Below are 20,000 nucleotides of genomic sequence, written 5' to 3'. Positions count from 1 at the left end.
ATGTTCTTAAAGAACAGAGCAATAAATTAGTAAAAAACACTTATCTAACTTTTTTCTTCAATTTGAAGTTTCACCATTGCTGGATCATCAGGAAGAGTTACTGAATCTCAAAAAAAATTCTATTTATAGAAAAAAATATTTTACAGAAAGTTATAAATTATTATAAAAAAATTATAATTACTATACTTTTTGGGTTGACAGGAAGTTAAAGAAAGTAATTATGAAATAAATTTCTTTGGAATGGGGATAGTTTAATTTGGTCATTTGTTTTATAATTTTTTAAGAGGTATTTATTTTCGTGCCTACATTTAGAAATTAATTCAGATTTTTTAGATTTTATTTAATAAATTTTTCTGATTTAAACGAGTTATTATTTTAAATTTTTCTTGCAAACATAGCAAATTTATTAAATGCTGCTGAAAATATGCTATGAAATAAGAATGCTTTTAGTGCATCACTGCAGCTTCATTAGAGAAAATTTTTAACGGAGAAGAACAACTGAGAGAACGTTTTATATGAGGAAGAGAGTATGTCTTCAAACTCAGCACACTTTTATTTGTTAAGTAATCTGCGTGGATTTTCAAAAAAACCCTGAAAATCCTAATCAATATGAACACTTTTCCTGACTAGTGTCATTTTATTTTTTTAATGCTCATATACTTTCAACTCAAAAAGAGTTAATTTTTATTGCTATGATGAAACTGTTGATAACAAATGGTGTGATAATGTATGCTCCAAGCTCATAATTTTTAAACTACCAATTGCCTCAAATGTAAAGTGTATCAAACTGATTTGAAACTTAAGTGTTGGATACATGACCATTGCAAATCAAAAGTTTCTAGCAGAAACACCAGAAGATTGGAGGAGTGTTTTCCAGACCTTATAAAAAAAATCAGAACCATTCAATATTATATAAAAATATGATAAAAGATATTTTTTCAAAGCCAAACTTCTCGGTTGTTTGTCCATTTAAGATATGTTCACTTAAAGAAATTAAAATATTAAAAGCAAGTTGTAATTTAATCATGCATGTTAATTATTTAATTTTGTGGGGAAAGGAGGAAATATATAAATTTATGTGGGTTATATCACATATGTCTAGATTAAATATCAAAGTGCCTGATAAACTAAAACAAGCATACATAGCTCTGCTGTCTCTTACTTATTAAAAAATCAAAGACTTATTGAAGTTAAACAATTTCTGAGTAAACAAAATAAGAGACTAATTAAAGTTGGAAGTTAATGGAAAAGAAAAGACAAAGTGTGTATTTAGCACATATTGATGTTATTATATGGTGAGTTTCATAGTTTTTACTTGTAGTTTTACAAGCATTTTTATGTTTTTTTTATCGTGATCGTCATAATGAAAAATCCAATACATGAAAACAACAAATAAAATAATGCAATCAATGATGTAAAAAAAAATATTATAAATGATTATTAACAACCATGTATATTACGTTAAAAAAATGAAATATAACATTATCAAAGTTCTCAATTATGAATATAAGATATGATTTTAAATGCTACACAACAGGACTCTAAATAGGCATCAAAACACGTTTATACGAACCTTACAATTTTAAAACCATGCTATGGTATGATAAAATGATTTTTTTCAACAACTTTTTTGCTTAAAAGTATTTTTAAATAGTTAAAAAAAAAAGAGTATGTATATAAATTAGTAAAAAGACTTATTTAATTTTTATCTTTGACAGCTTGTTTCTCCATCAGTAAGTTCATCAGAAAGAATGTCTAAACATCAAAAAATTTAAATTATAGAAAAAATATTTTACACGAAAATAAAAATTGATATAATTATGTAATAACCGTAGTTATTTTGCAACCAGGAAGTTGCATCAACTACATTAAAAAATCAGAAAATCACGAAAAGAATTCTTTGGAATGAGGATAATTTTAGATTGGTCATTTGTTTTCATAATTTTTTAAAAGGTACTTATTTTCATGTCTGCGTTTAGAAATACAGATTTTTTATTTAGTAAATTTTCTTGGCCTAAATGAGTAATAATTTCAAATTTTTCTTGTAAACATAGTGTAGATTTTTTGGAAATGTATTTTTATTAATCAATTCAAAATTATGGTCATTAATAATTCTTTGCAATTTTTGTTTCAAATATTAGCTCAAAATTTTTAAACCCCCTTTTTTTTAAGAGCATCTTCATACACGCATTTAAAAGAGTTAAAAATATTTTTATTAGAAGAGTTTTGATTTAGTCAATAATTAACTGAAGTAGGAATTTGTTTTAAGATTTGAAGGGATGGTTTAAATTTATTTTAATATACAATAATTCATCATTAAGTTTTTTATAAGGCCTATAAGAATTTTCCAAGAGGTTAAATGTGACATCAAGAAAATTCACAATTTTTAAATTAATGTTTATTTCAATTTGGAAGCCAACGTTTTTGAAAATTTTTATAATACTTTTTCTGATTTTGTCAAGTTGAAACCCTGATTTTTTTTGTATTATTATTAAACCATCATCGCGATACAAGCCTAATTAATTAAAATGTATATTAATATAAATTCAAATCATACCTCTCAAATCTTAAAACAAATTCCTATTTTAATTCAAATAACTTATTATAAAGACTTGTAGATAGTATACCTTCTAGATGCGCAGAAGTCATAAGAAACAAAGGATAGCCAATTAAGTACTAATACAGCTAAAACTTGAAAAATACTTTACAAATCCTAATTTCTTTTCATTATATGTAATGTACAATAATATTAAATGTCCTGAATTACTTTTATTATATAAGTTTAAGACATGTACATTAATATATGTACTGATGTATTGTATTAGAAAATGATACTTTTATATGCAAAATCAATGTGTATACTAGATCAATATATATACCAGTCGATTGTTTAAATAAATAAATGCAGCATTTTAGAGTTACTTTAGGTTTCATTTCTTTTAAGCTTTCAATCAATTAATCAATCAATTATATATATTCTGAAAATAAATTTTCACGGCTATTTACAAATAGTATTGAAATACTAATCTCAAGTAAATACCTTAAAAAAATAGTTTATTTATATAAAATTATTTTAGTAATAATCATAATATTAATAATAGTAATAACATTAATAATAATAATAATAATAATAATAATAATAATAATAATAATAATAATAATAATAATAATAAAGTAGTTATAATAATTTAAATAAATCGGTATTACTTTTCATACAGCAATCGTTATTACTTCCAAAGTTACAGTTACAAACAGTAATAAACTGACAAAACGTAACAAATAACGATGACATAAAAACGACTATAGCTAAAAACATTATAAAGATTTAGTAAATATATTAATATAACCATAGTTGTTATAATATAATAATCAAAATATATTGCAAATATTATGACCAAACAAATAAATACAATATAAACAGAAAAACGCTGAGAAAATCAAAACAAAACAAAAGTTATAACAATCATTACAAAAAAAACAAAAAATTACCTTGGGCATAAAAAAAAAAAAAAAAAAATCAAGATTAAAAAAAATAATAATACACAGTAGAATAAAACATATGTAATAAATAGCTAAAATGAAATTAAAAACGAATAATATATAACTGTATAGAAAAAATTTATATATCATTAAAAATAAATAATAATTAATAATAAATAAATGACTAACAAAAAATAATAAGTAAAACTATATATGCTAAAAAACTGAAGAAAAATTAATAATAAAATAAATAATCCTAAGAAATATATGAAAGAAAACTAATGAAATATATGAATGAAAACTAAAGAAATATATGAAAAAATAATAAAAATCTTGATTTGCTGATCGTGGTTCCGATGTTTAAATAGATTTTTTTTCTTTCTTTGCCATTTTTTTTATATATTTCATTTATTAACGTTTTTTTTTAACTTCTATTTTCATTACTTTTTTACTTATTTTCTTACAAATATTTCTTTTTCTTTTTTTCTTTTAAAACGTTATTATTTCTTATTATTTCTTCATCTTTTTTGTTGCTTTTTTTTTGTTTAAATGTTTTCTTTTCCCTTTTACTTTTTCCCTTTCAAAAAGTTATTTTCAACCGCTTTGACTTTCACTATTCATTTTTTTTATTTTTTAAAAATATAACAAAACTAAAAACTAGCAGTATGATAAAATTTTGCATTGATAAAAAGGATATAATTTGACTAGTTGCCAGCATTGAAACATAAAAACTTGTTTCTGTATCACAACTATTTCATTTTTATATATATAATAGGGTTATAACATCTTGGTATCCAAGTTTCCTGTGTCAATGTAATACAATTGATAAACTTTTGATTGAAACAAATTAAAGGTTTATTGGGTTATTCCTATTTTAAAAAACGTCACACCTATAAACCTTGACTAACATGCTGGGTACCATATATTTGTGAAATATTTTTCTCCAAAAGTATATCAAACAGGGTCTCAAAATAACCAGAACTTTATAGAAACCTTAAAATTTCAACAAAAATTTAGATGCGCGTTGGTTGATATATTTTTGAAGAAAAAAAAATTCGCAAATATATGGGACAGAACAAGAAATTAAGGAATATAATACATGACCTCTTTTCATAAGTAAACTAAACCAATGGTTTCAATTAATTTCAAAGCAAAGTTCACCAATATTTCATACAAGAAACTGAAGATACCTAAAATATACCATAAAGTCATAATCCTAATTTATGACTCCATAAAAATAATTGTTTTTTTTTATATGATCTTAAGGGTAAGACCATTAAAGAGCAAGACAAAATCTTTAATAAAATTTTTTTTATTAAGGACATTGGACATATTTTACACATTTTATTTATTAAACATTAATAATTTAGATTATAGTTATGGCTACAACTTTACTCATCAAAAATTTATTTTAAATATTTAACAAGTTTTTCTGGAAGTTTTGTTCTATAATTTATCTAATATATTATAAGATTTTATAAGTTTGTTAGTTAAGGAAGAAATACTATCTGACAGTTTTTTTTGCTTAGACTGGAGGAGCTTTATCTTACAATAATAAACAACTGAACTTTGTCTGTTCAGTTGTTCATTGTTGTAAGAATAAACTTCTGCATCATGCCAACAGCTTTTCAAATGTTCATTGTCAACTTAGTTAACATTGTCAAGGTTATTAACACATTTTTAAAAACTTTGAACAAAGTTGAGTATCCAGTACTGCAGTGGAAGTAAAAGTCGGTCTTTTAGCCTTTCTTCTGATTGCTTTTAAATGTGCAACAGTCTCAAAGGCGTTCTAAAAAGAATGGAAGAGTGTTAATAATACGCAGATAACATTACATTTTTTAATGTATAAAGTTGTGACTGTGTTTTTTTTTTGCCTCACTAGGTTTAAGAGCAGTCAATTTTTCACTCCTTTTAGTCTAATTGACGAGTAAGCCTCATATATCATGTCCTTATTTATACCAGAGAAATCTTTCTAAATTTTTCTAGATTGAGGAATCCTTCAAGAACCTTTTAAAAAATTCTTTTAGGTTAACTAATTTTCAGAACCTTCCAATATTTTACAGAACATTCTAGTATCTTCCATAACGTTTTAGAATATTCTTGTTCTGAAAGGTTACAGAATGTTTATCATAATATGATAAAATCATGTATTTAGTATAAATTATAAGTTCTCATTCACCTTATGTAAAAAGCAAATACAAATTAATGTAATTTCATATTTCACAGATTCATATAATTTAATAAAAGATTCACTTCTAATGTACGTGTATGTATGTATATACATACACAAACATATATTAGAAGCAAATCTTGTGTATCTATATGCATATTGTGTATTACATTACATCATGTGTATCTATATGCATATCTTTTAATGCAGACTGAAGCATTTCATTATTTTTTCATTATGACAATACATAAACATAAAGAATATGTATAGTCATAATGATGAAGAAATAGAGAAAGGATATCATTTGAAAATCCACTCTAGAAATGGCGACCGTATTCCATACAAGGACAAATTAGAGATTTATAGAGATAAAGAATAGAATCCTGAGTAAGAAATTGGCAAGTACCAAAAGGAGATGCAACCTTAGAAGATGCTAATTTTGCAATGGATTTGATATATGGTTTCAAAGAAATATCAGAAATAAGAGTTAATCATAAAAGACGAAAGTAAGATCACTCAATAAATACATTACTGTTCAAAAATATAAGAAGATCTAGATTATTGCAATAATGACTAGCTAAAGCAATAAAAGAGTTTTTACTTCATATCAAGACAAGACTAAATGGTAAATGTGAGACTTTATAGGAAATCGTTAATATAAATTTAAAAAAGTTTAGGCCCAAAGATAGAATCTCCCCAACCTGTTAAGTTACAGGAAATGAAGAAGATTGTTCTCCATTGAGGACGATATTTATACTTTGATTGATAAGGAAGAATGTTATCTGATACACCATAAGAAAAGAGCTTATGGAGAAGACCAGCATGCCAAACTTTATCAAAGGCTTTAGAAATGTTGAGAGCGCTTTAACCTTACCACATCTATCTAATACACAATAAAATCTATCAGTTATTACAGTTAATCAGCAGTAGAACGAGAAGATCAAAATCCATTTGATAATTAAAAAGTAAGTTATAAAATTCAAGTTGAGAGATTATGTGTTTTTTAATTACAGACTCAAAAACCTTGCTTATGATAGGAAGAAGACTAATAGAATGGTAGTTAGACAAGTCAGATCACTCTCCAGAATTTTTGAAATAAGGATAACAAAGGCCACTTTCCAGCAGGCTGGAAAACAAGACTCTGGTAAGCACTTGTTAAATAGTTTTGAAAGTATTAATGATAGCTTTGGAGAACACTTCTGCAAGACTATAACAGATATTTTGTCTGGACCACAAGCTGTAGAAGAGTCTAAGCAGGAAATCACTTTAGATACAGAAGCTGGAGTGATACGAATGTCAAGTAATGGATCAACATGATTGTCAGCTTTATTAAGTAGGATATGTATAATGGAATCAAGAGATGAGATTGATAAAAAATTTAAATAACTCAGCTTTGTCTTTAGGTAAAGTAACAAATTCTGAACCATCTAAGAGAGGAGGAATAACAGATTTGCACCTACTATAAACCCTGTTAAAGACTCCCCAGAAGTCTTGCGAGCCTAATTTTTGAGATGAAATACAAGATTTCATGACCTCAGAATAGTTGGGTTTCGCGTTAGACAAAACCTTTTTACAATGATATGTAGCAATAAACAGACATATGTTACCTGGAGAATTGATTTGGTGATAAATATGGATACAATTTGAAATTGCAGCAGCATAATGATTGGAAAATTATGGAGAAGTGTGAGGCTTAAATCAGAATCATTGAGAGGGAATAAAAGATTCCATTCCAGCCTGAATTCAAGTAGTTACATAAGAAACACATTTGTCACCATGAAAACAAAGGGTTTCTACCTAAGGGCCATCACAAAGAAAATCACGGAAAGAGTCCCAGTCAGCTTTAAAGTAGTTGTAAGAGGTATAATGGTAAGGGGATTCTGATGATGAAGAATAATAAGAAAATAGTTTTAGAGAGATCAAATCATGATCAGAAGTACCTAAGGGTGAAATTAGAGAAACTGAGAATTGACTAGGATCAGAAACAAAACATAAGTTGAGTAGAGAAGGTAAATGACTAGAATTGTCTGAAAAGCGAGCTGCAAAGTTGACTATTTGTGTTAGAGATTCAAAATAGCAAACCTGGTGGGCCTTTATGCCTCCAGAGTCACTGGCACTAAAGCTAAGCCATTCAGCATGATAATAATTTAAGTCACTAACAACAGTGATATTGGCTGAAGGATAAAGAGAAAGAACTTAGTCAATTTGGTCAGAATAAAAAAAAAAGAGTGCACTCTTGAAGATGAGGAAAGATGAAGGAGAGCAATATATTGAACAAAGAGAAAGGTGATAGAGTGAAGTGTTGATAAACAAAAGCATATAAATGAATAGTCTGTAAGCACCTAAGTATTATTCATCAAAGTATTTAAAGAAACAAAAAATGTAATTTAACAAAAAGTTATAAAATTTTCTTAAAAATTATGTACTCAAAAACATAAAACTACCTACAAACGTACACACATTGTGTGTCACACACACTGTTGTTACATACACATTTGTGGTCACACGCATACATTTATTAGTATTTGATTTGCAGTCAAACGTACATTTGTGGGTGTGACCACAAATGTGTGTGTGACCACAAATCAAATACTAATAAATATATTAAATATATTTAGTAGTATTTGATTTGTGATGCACAAATGTGCATCACAAATCAAATACTACTAAATTATCATATTTATATCAAATATTATTGTTAAGAGACTTGTATAAAATATTACTGATAAGAGACGTTACTGAACTGATAATAAATACATGTATATTGTGTAGTATGACTAAATTAAATAAATAAAAATGTGTTGTTACTTACTTGTTTCTGCGTTCAAACATAATTTTTGACATCACAGAGGGTTTTAATTGTAAATGATCTCCAATCATTTCTAACTTGCATGTTGTATCTGTCAAACATGAAAACACTAATGGTTCTAACACCTCGGAAGCTTCTTCAACTAGTATGGCAAATGGCTTAGTGTTACGAATAGCTTCAAGACGAGCAATACAGCCAACTATGGTGCCTCCAATCACAGCTTTTCTTTCATAGACTCTTGTCTTTGCTTTAATTTTTTCCTCATGATGATTTTTTCTGAGAATTTTTATTTTAAGATTTCTAATTTCTTCTAATTTTGAGAGCAAAAGATAAAATTCTTTTTCTAAAAGCTTACATTGATACCATCTGTCTTCTAAACTCATTTCCCAACTCCATTTTTCAGGTGATAGTGTAGATTTTAGCTCATCAGCTTTGTTTAATTCAACCTGATTTTTTAGAGGTATTTCTTCTTCTTCAATTTGATCATCATAATTTTCATCTTCAAAATATACATCTCGCATATGTTGATAATTGGCTGGCTCATCATTTATATCATCATCATCTTCTTTTTTAAAACTTTCTTCAATGAAGTGTTCTTCATCTATATTAGCTTCAACACTGTCATGGTGGTAGTCATCTTTATCATCTGTAGAATAGTTCTTATCTATTTCTTCAAGCTCTATAGTACTATTTACTTTATGCTTTATTGTGTCAAATTTTTCAAATTCCTTACTATTAATTTCATGAAGTTCATTATTTTCATTTTCTTCAAGCTTTTTGCTATTTTTTTCTTCAAACTCTGTATTAAACTTTTCTGCATAACCTTTAGTGTCTTTAGGTTTCTCACCATTAAGTAAAGTACAATTAACAACTGCAATTCCTTCTTTTAAGTTAGAAACTACATTTACATTCCTATCTGTGTCAGTGGTACGATCTTCAAAAATATTAGCTTCATATGTATTCAATCCACTGTCATCTGAAGTTTCTGTTAACAAATTGGTATTTTCAACTGTTTGCCCGACTTTTGAGTTAATATTATCACTTATAGGCAAAGCATTATAATTCTTAACATGATCTGAACAGTACTCATAACCTTGTTTTCTTATTCCATTACATGGCTTCTTTTTTTTGTTTACACCTATGCATTTGTGAACTTTACAATGGACTTCATTTTGCGATACAAAATTTTCACAATTTTTTTTCTCGCATAATTTTTGCTGATGATCCATTTTATTATTAGCATTTATTTTATTATTGCTACTTGTACTTTTTATATTTGCATTATTATTTCCATCAGGTTGCATATTATTTTTATTTAGAACTTGTGGAGTTTGATCATTTAAGCTGACTTCAGCAATGGAAATAGGAGAAGCCTTATAATTTGTAACATGATGATCACAGTACATATATCCTTTTTTGCAACTATTTTTGCATTTATTTCCTTTTTTATTCTTGGCAATACATTTTGGTTTATGAATCTCACAATATGATTCAGAATGTGATAGTGCAACATTTTTACAATGTTTTTCTGAGCAATATTTAACACTGTGTTCTTCACAATAAGAGGTTTTAGATAAAGCTAAATTTATGCAAGGTTTGTTTTGCATCGTATATGCACACAATGGATGTTTTGAGCATGTGTTTCGAGGAGCAATATCAGTGCTACATAATGCTACCGTATTTTCTTTTAAACATATGAAGCAAGCATGCTCTTTACAGAAATTCTGTGGAGCTGGTAACTTGACAAATTTACAACTAGTTTCTTTACAAGCATGTTCTGCACACATTATATTATTTTCAAGAGGAGCTAGTCTACAAGATTCAAACTTACATTTATGTTTGTGACATAATGGAGCACTGCTAACAATATTTTCTTTATGAGAAAAAGCTGATTGGTTACAATCTTTTACTGAGCATACTTTATTTATATGATCTGCGCAATAAAACTTGTCAATCAAAGCTAAACTCACACAATAATTATTCTTATTATTTTCTTTAAAATTGCACAAAGGGTGATTGAGACATGAGTTGCGTGGAGGCGAACCAATGCACTTATGTGCTACCAAATTTTTCTGTAGGCATATAAAACAAGCATGCTTATCACAGAAAATTTGGGGTGATGGTAATTTGATCATTTTACAACCATTTGCTTGACAAGCATGTTCCTTGCATAGTAAATGACTTTCAAGATGAGCTGATTGACAGGATTTGAACTTGCATTTATGTTCATAGCATAATGAAACAGTTTTATTGCAAACAATATTATTACACTGATTATTGAAAGAACACTTAGGAAGAGGTTCAACTCCATCAATCCAATTTAAAATCACATCACAAAAGTCCATTTTATCATTATAGTGCTTTATACCATTCCACAGATTTTGAATATCACTTTCATTTAAGGTTTTTTTAGACTGTTTTGACATCACTTCATTCCATACTGTTTTTAACTTTCCAAATTCGTCAGTATCTTTCTCACTTAAAAATTCAGTCAGTTGTTTAACATTAGCAATTAAGTTATGTAGGAAAAATGCTGCATTATACGAAGCAATTTTCTTATCTTTTTCATCAGTTTTGTCATGTGAATTTGGATTGACAAAAAGATCATAAGCTAACATGGGAGACAAAGACTTTTGAAAATTTTGATAATCTTCCTTTTGTTTGAGAAGTGACTGAAGTTGATTTTTTATACAATCAACCATATAGTCTGAAGATTTAAAGTTCTTTTCTGAGTATCTATGTAAAGCTTGTTCATCAGAGTTACCTATGCGTATCAAGTTAACATGGTGTTCTGCTTTAACCAAATCAGTGAGAAACTCATCTATAGCATGATTTTTATAAGAAAGAACTAATATTGGATGCATTCCAACAGTTGAATCAACAGAATTCCACAATTCTTGAATGATCAGCAATGCCCGGACAATTACAACACCCAAATAGGATTTACCTGTACCAGGGGGTCCTTGTGTAAGATGAACTGGTTCAACAAAAGCCTCAGCAAAACTTTGAAGTTGTTTACTATCCAAAGTTGTACTTGATACTAGACTAGTAAGTTTTGCTCTAAGTTTTGCAGATATTACTTCATCTCTTCTTATACGAATTATGGGATCTATTTGACTTTGATCAATTATTAAATCAACTATCATTCCTGCTGTAGTTATGGGTGACTTGGTGAAATTAAAAGATGGTGTTAATTCATTCATAAAATTGTTCAATTTATAAGAAAAATCTTCAAAGTTTGTTATATCTTTTTGTTTACCAATATTCAACAATGCACCTAGAAAAATATATATCAAATATATAATTACACACAGATCTATATATATATATATATATATATATATATATATATATATATATATATATATATATATATATATATATATATATATATATATATATATATATATATATATATATATATATATATATATATATATATATATACATATATATATATATATATATATATATACATATATATATATATACACATACATATATATATATATATATGTGTGTATGCCTATGTGTATGTGTGACTGTTACCTGCAATACCAGGAATTAGCTAATTTGCTAGCTTTTATGATATACTCTGCTACTCAGAGTTTTATGTGTTCTAAAAATCTTCAGGAAAGTAGAAAAAAATAATTTTCTTACAACTCGTCTAGTAGCTATGATATTTTAATACTATAAATTGTTTAGTCGTTAAGGTATTAACTGTGGTTAATTTTAATTTTAATTTTTTTTAAGTTTAATGGAAATTTTAAAATTATTTAAAAAATTGTTTGAAAAGTTTAAAAATGCATTTATATAACAATTTATGTGCATTATTCATATAATAAATAGGTAAAAAGTTAAAATAAAAGTAACACAAACTGTTATATAAAATGTATTACAAATGCTATATATGTAAATTATTTGTTAGTATGTGGTAGTGGTGTCGTGGTAGACCGCTTGCTTTATAAGCGAGAGGTTCCAAGTTAAATCCCCACTACGTCCCTGGTAGTACCTTGCTCAACTTGTTTCTTCGCGTAGCAGCCTTGTTTGTCAAGGTTCGTGTTGCCGAATTATAGAGTTGAGAGAGGGTTATAACCACAAGTAGCCTCCTCATCTGTAGTGGCCTTATCCGCCTTGGGGAGGTGAAGTAACAAAAAAAAAAAAAGTTAACTATATATATAATACAAAAAATAGTTATAAAAGGATAAATAATGATATAAATTATATTTATGAGAATTAAAATTGTCAATGATTTGTTACTTAGTATAAAGTGATTAGTTAGGATTGTAGCAAGCTTTTTGATATTTGTAAGTTGGTAAATTTTGAGTTAATTCTTTGAACTTTGGGAAACAGTAAACGTAACATAAACAATAACATAGCTCTCATTTATATATAAAGCACTCTTTTAAGCATGCAAAAAGAGCATGCAAAAGTTTTAATGCTTTTAAGCATGCAAAAGTTATGGATTAAAGTTTTAAAAGAATGAAGAGACAGATACAGTAAATGGATGCAACTTTGATGAATGAAAGTCAATTTAGACTGAGTTTTGGTTTATTGAACTAGAGATAATAGCTCATTTGAGCAAGAACCATGATAGTATTTGCATAATGGAAAAAGAGATGCAACCTTACAATAATTGAGTATTGGCTCAAGCTTGATCCAACACTTAAAGCAGATCCAACTACATTTACAATGCGTTTTCGGACCTGGTTAAGAAAAGAAAAAGCTTTGTTAGAAAAACCAGCTCAAATATGAAAACTGTAAATCATTCAGGGAAAAATAAAAGATTTGTAGAGGAATGGAATTGAGAGTAATGAAATAGCGAGCACAATAATGAGGCCATCTACTATAAGTTACCTCAGAGGTAACTTATAGTAGATGTTGTAACTTATAGTAGATTGCTAACTTTGCAATGGATTATATGAGATTGTATGGTTTCCATGAGAGTAAATGATAACATGAGAAGATACTATAAAAAAAACATATTGTATGCAAAAAAAAGTAAAAAAAGTAAAATTTTTTTGGCCTGTGTAATTAAAGGGATCAGAATGTTCTCCAGAGTTTTTTAAAATTGGAACCCCAGGTGCCATTATCCAGCAGGCAAGAAAACAAGATTCAGTTAAGTACTTATTAAGATTTTGAGTCTCTTCTAACTTATGAGATAAAATATAAGGTTTGCTTAACTGAGAATAATGGAACTTAGCGTCAAAGAGCACTTTTTTACATTGATTACTTATAACAAAATAAAAAGACATTTGTTCTAAATGGGTTTGTTCTTGTAAAAGATTTAAAAAATAACTAGAATTAGAAATTAGAACAGCTGACCTAAGTTTTATATATGTACCTTCATTAAGAGATAACAGAGTTGCACAGCCCTATTAAGGAGGCACAAGCAGAAACCCATGAGTAGAATCAAGAAGATCCATTATTCATCATTATAGGAAATAATATAACACTGGTTTTCATCAATGCCAGCCTAATAGATAAGAAAAAGGAGTAAGACTGGTCAACAGGACTTTTTCGCTTTCTCCAAAGTTTTGGTTAGAGGGTCTTCTACAAGACAGTAGCTGGATGAAGTTAACAGTTGCCCAAGATAAGTCTTTTTATTAAATTTATTCTATCATATTCAGTTCTTAACAGTTTTTATTTATAACCTTTAAATCTATCAATAACTAACTAATGAAGCAGTAAATAAGATAAATTAAATCTGCATACAACCCAGCAAGTATCAGTATTAACCAAGTTAATCAGCCAAAATTGTTGAATTTTAAGTACAATATCCCAGAAATAATGTGTATCTACAAAATCCCTTACATTGGTTTATTTTAGTGAATTCTGCATGTTTGTTGAGTAAGAGTAAGTATAAAGAACTAGTACACCAAAATGTAATGTAAACAAAAAAAATTGTTAACACAAAAAATATAAAGTTCAGTAAAAAAAATTAAAATGAAGAAGAAAAGATAAGGAGGCTGGTTAGAACTAGAATGATGTAGAGGTTAGAATCAGAATGATGAAGAGGTTAGAATCAGAATAATGTAGAGGTTTTTTACTTTAATGATTGGCATAAATCTCAATAAAAAACATCTTATATATTAAAGAAAATAAAGATAATTAGTATATATGTTATTAACAACAACATAAGTCAAGTAAATCACTCTGACTCTTACAACTTATATACGCACTTACAACAAGCCTTCCCAGGAAACGCATGCGGTTTGTATGTCCACGCAAAATTAATTTTTTTTAGACAATTTGGTCACGGCTCACAAAGAGTCAAAATCCATAAAAAACGGCAAAAAACCCCCCCATAAAAAACTATTGATAGAAAATCATTAATTAAATTATAATGCAATTAAATACCACTAAAAGACAATAATTAATTTTTTTGTGAATAATTTTTAAGATTTCACCAGTTTATACGCCTTTTTCCAAGACTTATTTATTTTATTTTATTTATTGGAAAACTTGTTCAAATAATCACTTTAGTGTCACTCTTTTAAGATTAATATGGGTAAAAACAGTTCAAAATTTAATTTGAAGTCATATGTTTAAGATGTTTAGTAACTATCAACAACATTTTTGACAATGAATTTTAATTTTAGATTTTCATGACTAAGATCTCAAAATTGTGTCAATAATTGATTTTTTTAAATTAGTTAATTATGAGTTTAGTTCAAAAACTAAAAGATTCCACTAGATTCCATGGCAATTTTAATATTTTCCCATTAATACGTATATTTGAAAGCAGAAAAAATAAAAATCATTTTTCTCAACTTGCTCCAAAAAAAATAAGGCCTTTTAAATACTTCGCTTTTTTTGTATTTTTTTTTCTTTCTGTTTTTAATTAAAACTTGCATATAAAGTAGCAAACAATAGTTCATTGCTTACATTCATCACATAAATAGTACATTTAGTTCCTATTAGTAAAAAAACTCATGCTCAAGCAGATGGTGTTAATTATCAAACCTCAAAAACCAAAATATGCAACATTTGATGGCATAGTGCATGTTTTAAAATTAAAACTTGCGTATAAAATAACTAACAATAGTTCATCGCTTACATTCATCATGAAAAGAATACATATAGTTCCTATAATTCAAGAGTTTCTTGATAATTTACTCGAGACTCTTCTACGTGAGTTTTGTAGACTGGAGGGTCTATTCTATGAAAGTATTGACAAACCTGAGATGATAAATCTAAAGAAAACTCTAATAATATTTAAATTTAAATTCCAATCAAAGTTGCTGAAACGTTCAAGAACATTCTCTAGACTTTTAGAATACAAGTAAACTTGGTTTAACAAAGATGTAACTTTTGACAAAAAAAACTTTGCAGCAGGTCCAGGTAGAAAGTGCAAGAACTGGGAAGATTTATGTGATAGAAGCAGAAGATCTAAGGTAATAATAAATTATTCAAATTCAACATAGTTTAAAAAATAGTTTACAAGCTTAAATATTAAATATTATCTTGTTTAAGGTTGCCAAATTGGCAGAACATCCTAAAGTTTAGAGAGGAACCAAGTCTTATATTGATATTCCTAAACAGGGTTTTGGCAACACAAACGATGGAGACACTGCCAGAAGAACATTTGAAAATGCTGAAACTTTCGCCTATATAACGGGAGTGACAGTATATGTAATTATTAGATTGAGGGCAATCCTAATATCAGTATGCTCCTGTTATGAGTTGAACTCTGAAAGTTTTGGCTAGTATTGCTATGAAACTACAGCTCTTATACTCAAAAACAATTGCTACTATGTGATTCCCCTAACTGTTCATAAACTCTTGGAACATAGTGTGCAGATATCTAAGACATTAGAACTGCCAATTATTTACTACTCTGAAGAGTCACAAGAGGCTCTAAATAAGGAAATTCGCAAAGCTAGATTAAACCATACAGCCAAGATATCTAGAAAGAATGTTATGAAAACCAGAACCAATACCTGATGATTAGAAGTACCAATACCTGATGATTAGAAGTGATCCTGTAATATCAATAATTTGTTTCAAAAAATACAAGATTAAAAATGGAAAAACACTTACCCCTAAAGTTTTATCTTTTATTATATTTATTATATTATTTTATCTGTTAATGCTGTAATAATGAAATAAAGCTTTTTTATTAATATTAGGTTTTCTTTTTTTGTTTTCTTAAAAGAAAAATTAGATAAGATAAATATTTATTTTGTATTTAATATATTTTAATATTATTATAATATTAAAATATTTTTTGAATCCAATTTTTCTTTTTAATTAGTAAATGTTTTGGTTTGAAGAATTTAATTTTTTTAAATTAAGTCAGTTTAGTGCGCATGAAAGACTCTGACACGTATATGCGTGTGTAGTTCGAGCCTTAGGCACAAGAAAAATTTACATTTAAAAATATGTGGTATTCTTTTATGTGGTATTTTGGATCAAGGAATCCAATTTTTTTATTTAAGTCATACTTTGCGCGCGTAAACATTTATATGCATATGCGCACATTATATGCGTCATAGGTACATGTAAAAATTATTTTCAATACTAAATTTAAATTTTTCGACCCAAAATACAATAATAATGATGTATTACATGTTTATATATGATTTTCATATATAAACATATTACATCATTATTATTATTATTATACATCACATACTACAATACATCATTATTATTATTGTCATATAATTGTGGGCTGATTGCAAGTTTTATATTAAGCATTGCAGAAAAAACAAAGAAAGCAAAACTAACAAAATAGGAAATTAAAACAAATTAAATTAAAAAATAAATATTATTAATTGAAATAACTTTTGTACTGTTTTTATTTTTGTTTCATTAGAGTGAATATTACTTTCAGCAATAAATTTGGATAAGGCAAGCAAAAAAAAAAAAAACAGATTTAAGTCAACATTAAAAAGAATGATTTTCCTATATTTTATTTGTTTGTTTTTTAAGAGGAAAACAAAAATATAAATTACTATCTGTTTGTAGAATAAATTGTAATGAAACTACTATATATTGTAGGGGAAGTTGAGACACAGTGGATCGGATTTCTTTATTTTTAAAACTGAGCAAAAGTTAAAATATTTTTTTTATTTTTTTTAAGGATTGAGATAAATATCCTTCATGATAATAAATCACTAAAACCCAAATATTTATCATCTAATGCCTCACAGGAAGGTTTAAAGTGAGTTGTGTCATGTTATTCACTGTGCCCCAGTACTGGGGGACAGTGAATGAATGAACACAACTGTGAATTAATGATAGTAAATAGGGGCATAGCCAAATAACTATGAGGCTGATGGAGTAAAGAAATTATACACTGTACTTTTGGCATACTTTTATTAACTAGATTAGTATAAAATTGAAAAAATAGACATTTTGAAAATTGAGAAAATATTAAAAAATTTAAAAATTAATAAAATATTATTACTCATAACTTAAAACTAATATATTAATTTTCATGTAGTTTTTTTGTTAAAAGTACATAAAATTAATCTTTAAGATCATTAATAGGGCATGGTGAATCAACCTATTCACTATACCACAATTCACTATGCGCCACCAAAACAAATTAAGTTTAAGTCTAATTTCTTGAGTGTTATTAAAGGAAAAGCTAAACTACTAAAAAAGCATAAATACCAATAATCCGAAAAACTTCAACTTTTAAAATCATTTTAACCATGATCTCCATAACAAACATAAGGAAGGTAAGAAAATTTACTTTATTAAATTTAGTTAGTTTAAACTTTAGTTAGCTAAAAACAATCTGTGTGTGTGTATTTATATATATATGTGTGTGTGTGTGTGTGTTTATTTATGTATATGTTTGTGTCTGTTTATATATATATATGTGTGTGTGTGTGTATTTATATATATATGTATGTGTGTGTTTATATATATATGTGTGTGTGTGTATTTATATATATATATATATATATATATATATATATATATATATATATATATAAATATATATATATATATATATATATATATATATATATATATATATATATATATAATATATATATATATATATATATATATATATATATATATATATATATATATATATATATATATATATATATATTGGGGTGATGCAAAGTTTTTAGGTTCAAAACTTTAGTTGTCCTCAAGCTTGCCCTTGTTCTATATGACAATAGTAATTCTTTTCCAAAATTTGAATCAATTCGGATGATATTTAGGGGTTGCCATGTTTTGTCACATTTTGGAATGAGGTTAAAAAAGTAAAAAGAAAATTATTTTTTTTAATTATTATCAATTAATTATTATTATGTGGTGGATTGTGGATGTTTAATGTTAAACAAACAATAATATAGTACTGTACTACTATGTAATTACACTAGGCAATAATAGATCAATCATTTTCATCATTTAACAGTCATCTTCATCAAGGTAGACTTTGATGCAACTGGAAATTCCTTCCGGTGAAGATCAACCAATCGAAGAAGAAACTACTTTTGGTTTTCACCTTTCGTAACGCTTTTGTTGAAGGATGTTATAAGTGCTACGCCTCGTTCCGCGCAATCGTTGACGACCTTCATTTAACGAACCTTGTGCTTCATTCAAGATATGTTGAACCCATTTGCCACTTTGAAGATTCTTTCATTAAAAATGATTCAGCTTTTTCTTTGCCATTCTTCAAAATTAGATTGAAAAGTTCTGCAGTGCATTGTGTAATGAAGGAAGACAATTTACTGTGACAATTGAATGTGGCAGCATCAAGTCTTTTGAGAGATTTATGTTTTGGCTGTTGTTTCAGGTTGTTTACCATGTCTCTCTTGGTGTTGTTGTTGACACGGGAATCAAAGAAAGCCAATCCTATTAGATGTTCAGAAAAATACCACAGATGGTGATGAAAAGCTTTTGCTGCATTAATTGCAATTGTACGATTTGAATATTCTTGAATTCGTTGAAGAAGCTTGGCATAACTGAATGGTGCTTGTTCAGCTAACAGAGCTTCATTCCAAAACTGTCCGTATATAAATGCCACAAAAAGACTTATGTCTGTTATTCCTTTCTTATCCTTTGCAGTAATAATAAATTGATCCTGAAACAAATATACCTTCATACAATATATAGCTTTTGCCATCCAACATGCATTGTGTGTTGCACCTGGTGCCCAAAACTTTACATTCAACTCCGATGTTGCAGTTGATCCTCCAAGCAAAATAAGGCACAAATTCAAGAGTTCTAAGTAATCATCCCTGGGTTGTTGACCTTTAATTGCTTCACCATAATACACTACCATTTCTTCACGGAGTTTGAGAAAAAATCACAGTTATACAATTCTTCATTCCCTACAGTGAACACCTCCTTGTTGATTGCTGGCCATTGCTTCTGGAAACTGTTAAAAATTCTAACTTCAGGTCCTCCACTGCTTCCAAATGCAGTCATGAAAATGGTGGAAAGCATGACTTCAAAGACATGGTGTCTGCATGCTATCCATATAAGATTACGGTCAAGATTCTGCTCTATTATTGTGCGGATACCAATGTTAAACCCAGTGTTGGATGAAGTAGTGTCAAAAAC

General features: G+C 27.5%; 1 protein-coding gene across 1 annotated transcript in view; it reads right to left on the bottom strand.

Annotated features, from left to right (window-relative positions):
- LOC100206283 (uncharacterized) overlaps positions 1-20,000 on the bottom strand; it is a 156,928-nt gene that overhangs the window by 73,110 nt on the left and 63,818 nt on the right. The window contains exon 6 of the mRNA XM_065805859.1: positions 8,463-11,736. Within this exon, the coding sequence (XP_065661931.1) occupies positions 8,463-11,736 (3,274 nt within the window). The remainder of the gene's footprint in view (positions 1-8,462; positions 11,737-20,000) is intronic.

The sequence above is a fragment of the Hydra vulgaris genome, chromosome 09 (genome assembly GCF_038396675.1).
Source record: "Hydra vulgaris chromosome 09, alternate assembly HydraT2T_AEP".
Classification (NCBI taxonomy): Eukaryota; Metazoa; Cnidaria; class Hydrozoa; order Anthoathecata; family Hydridae; genus Hydra; species Hydra vulgaris.
The sequence above is the reverse complement of the archived record's forward strand: the minus strand, read 5'-3'. Positions and strand labels throughout refer to the sequence as shown.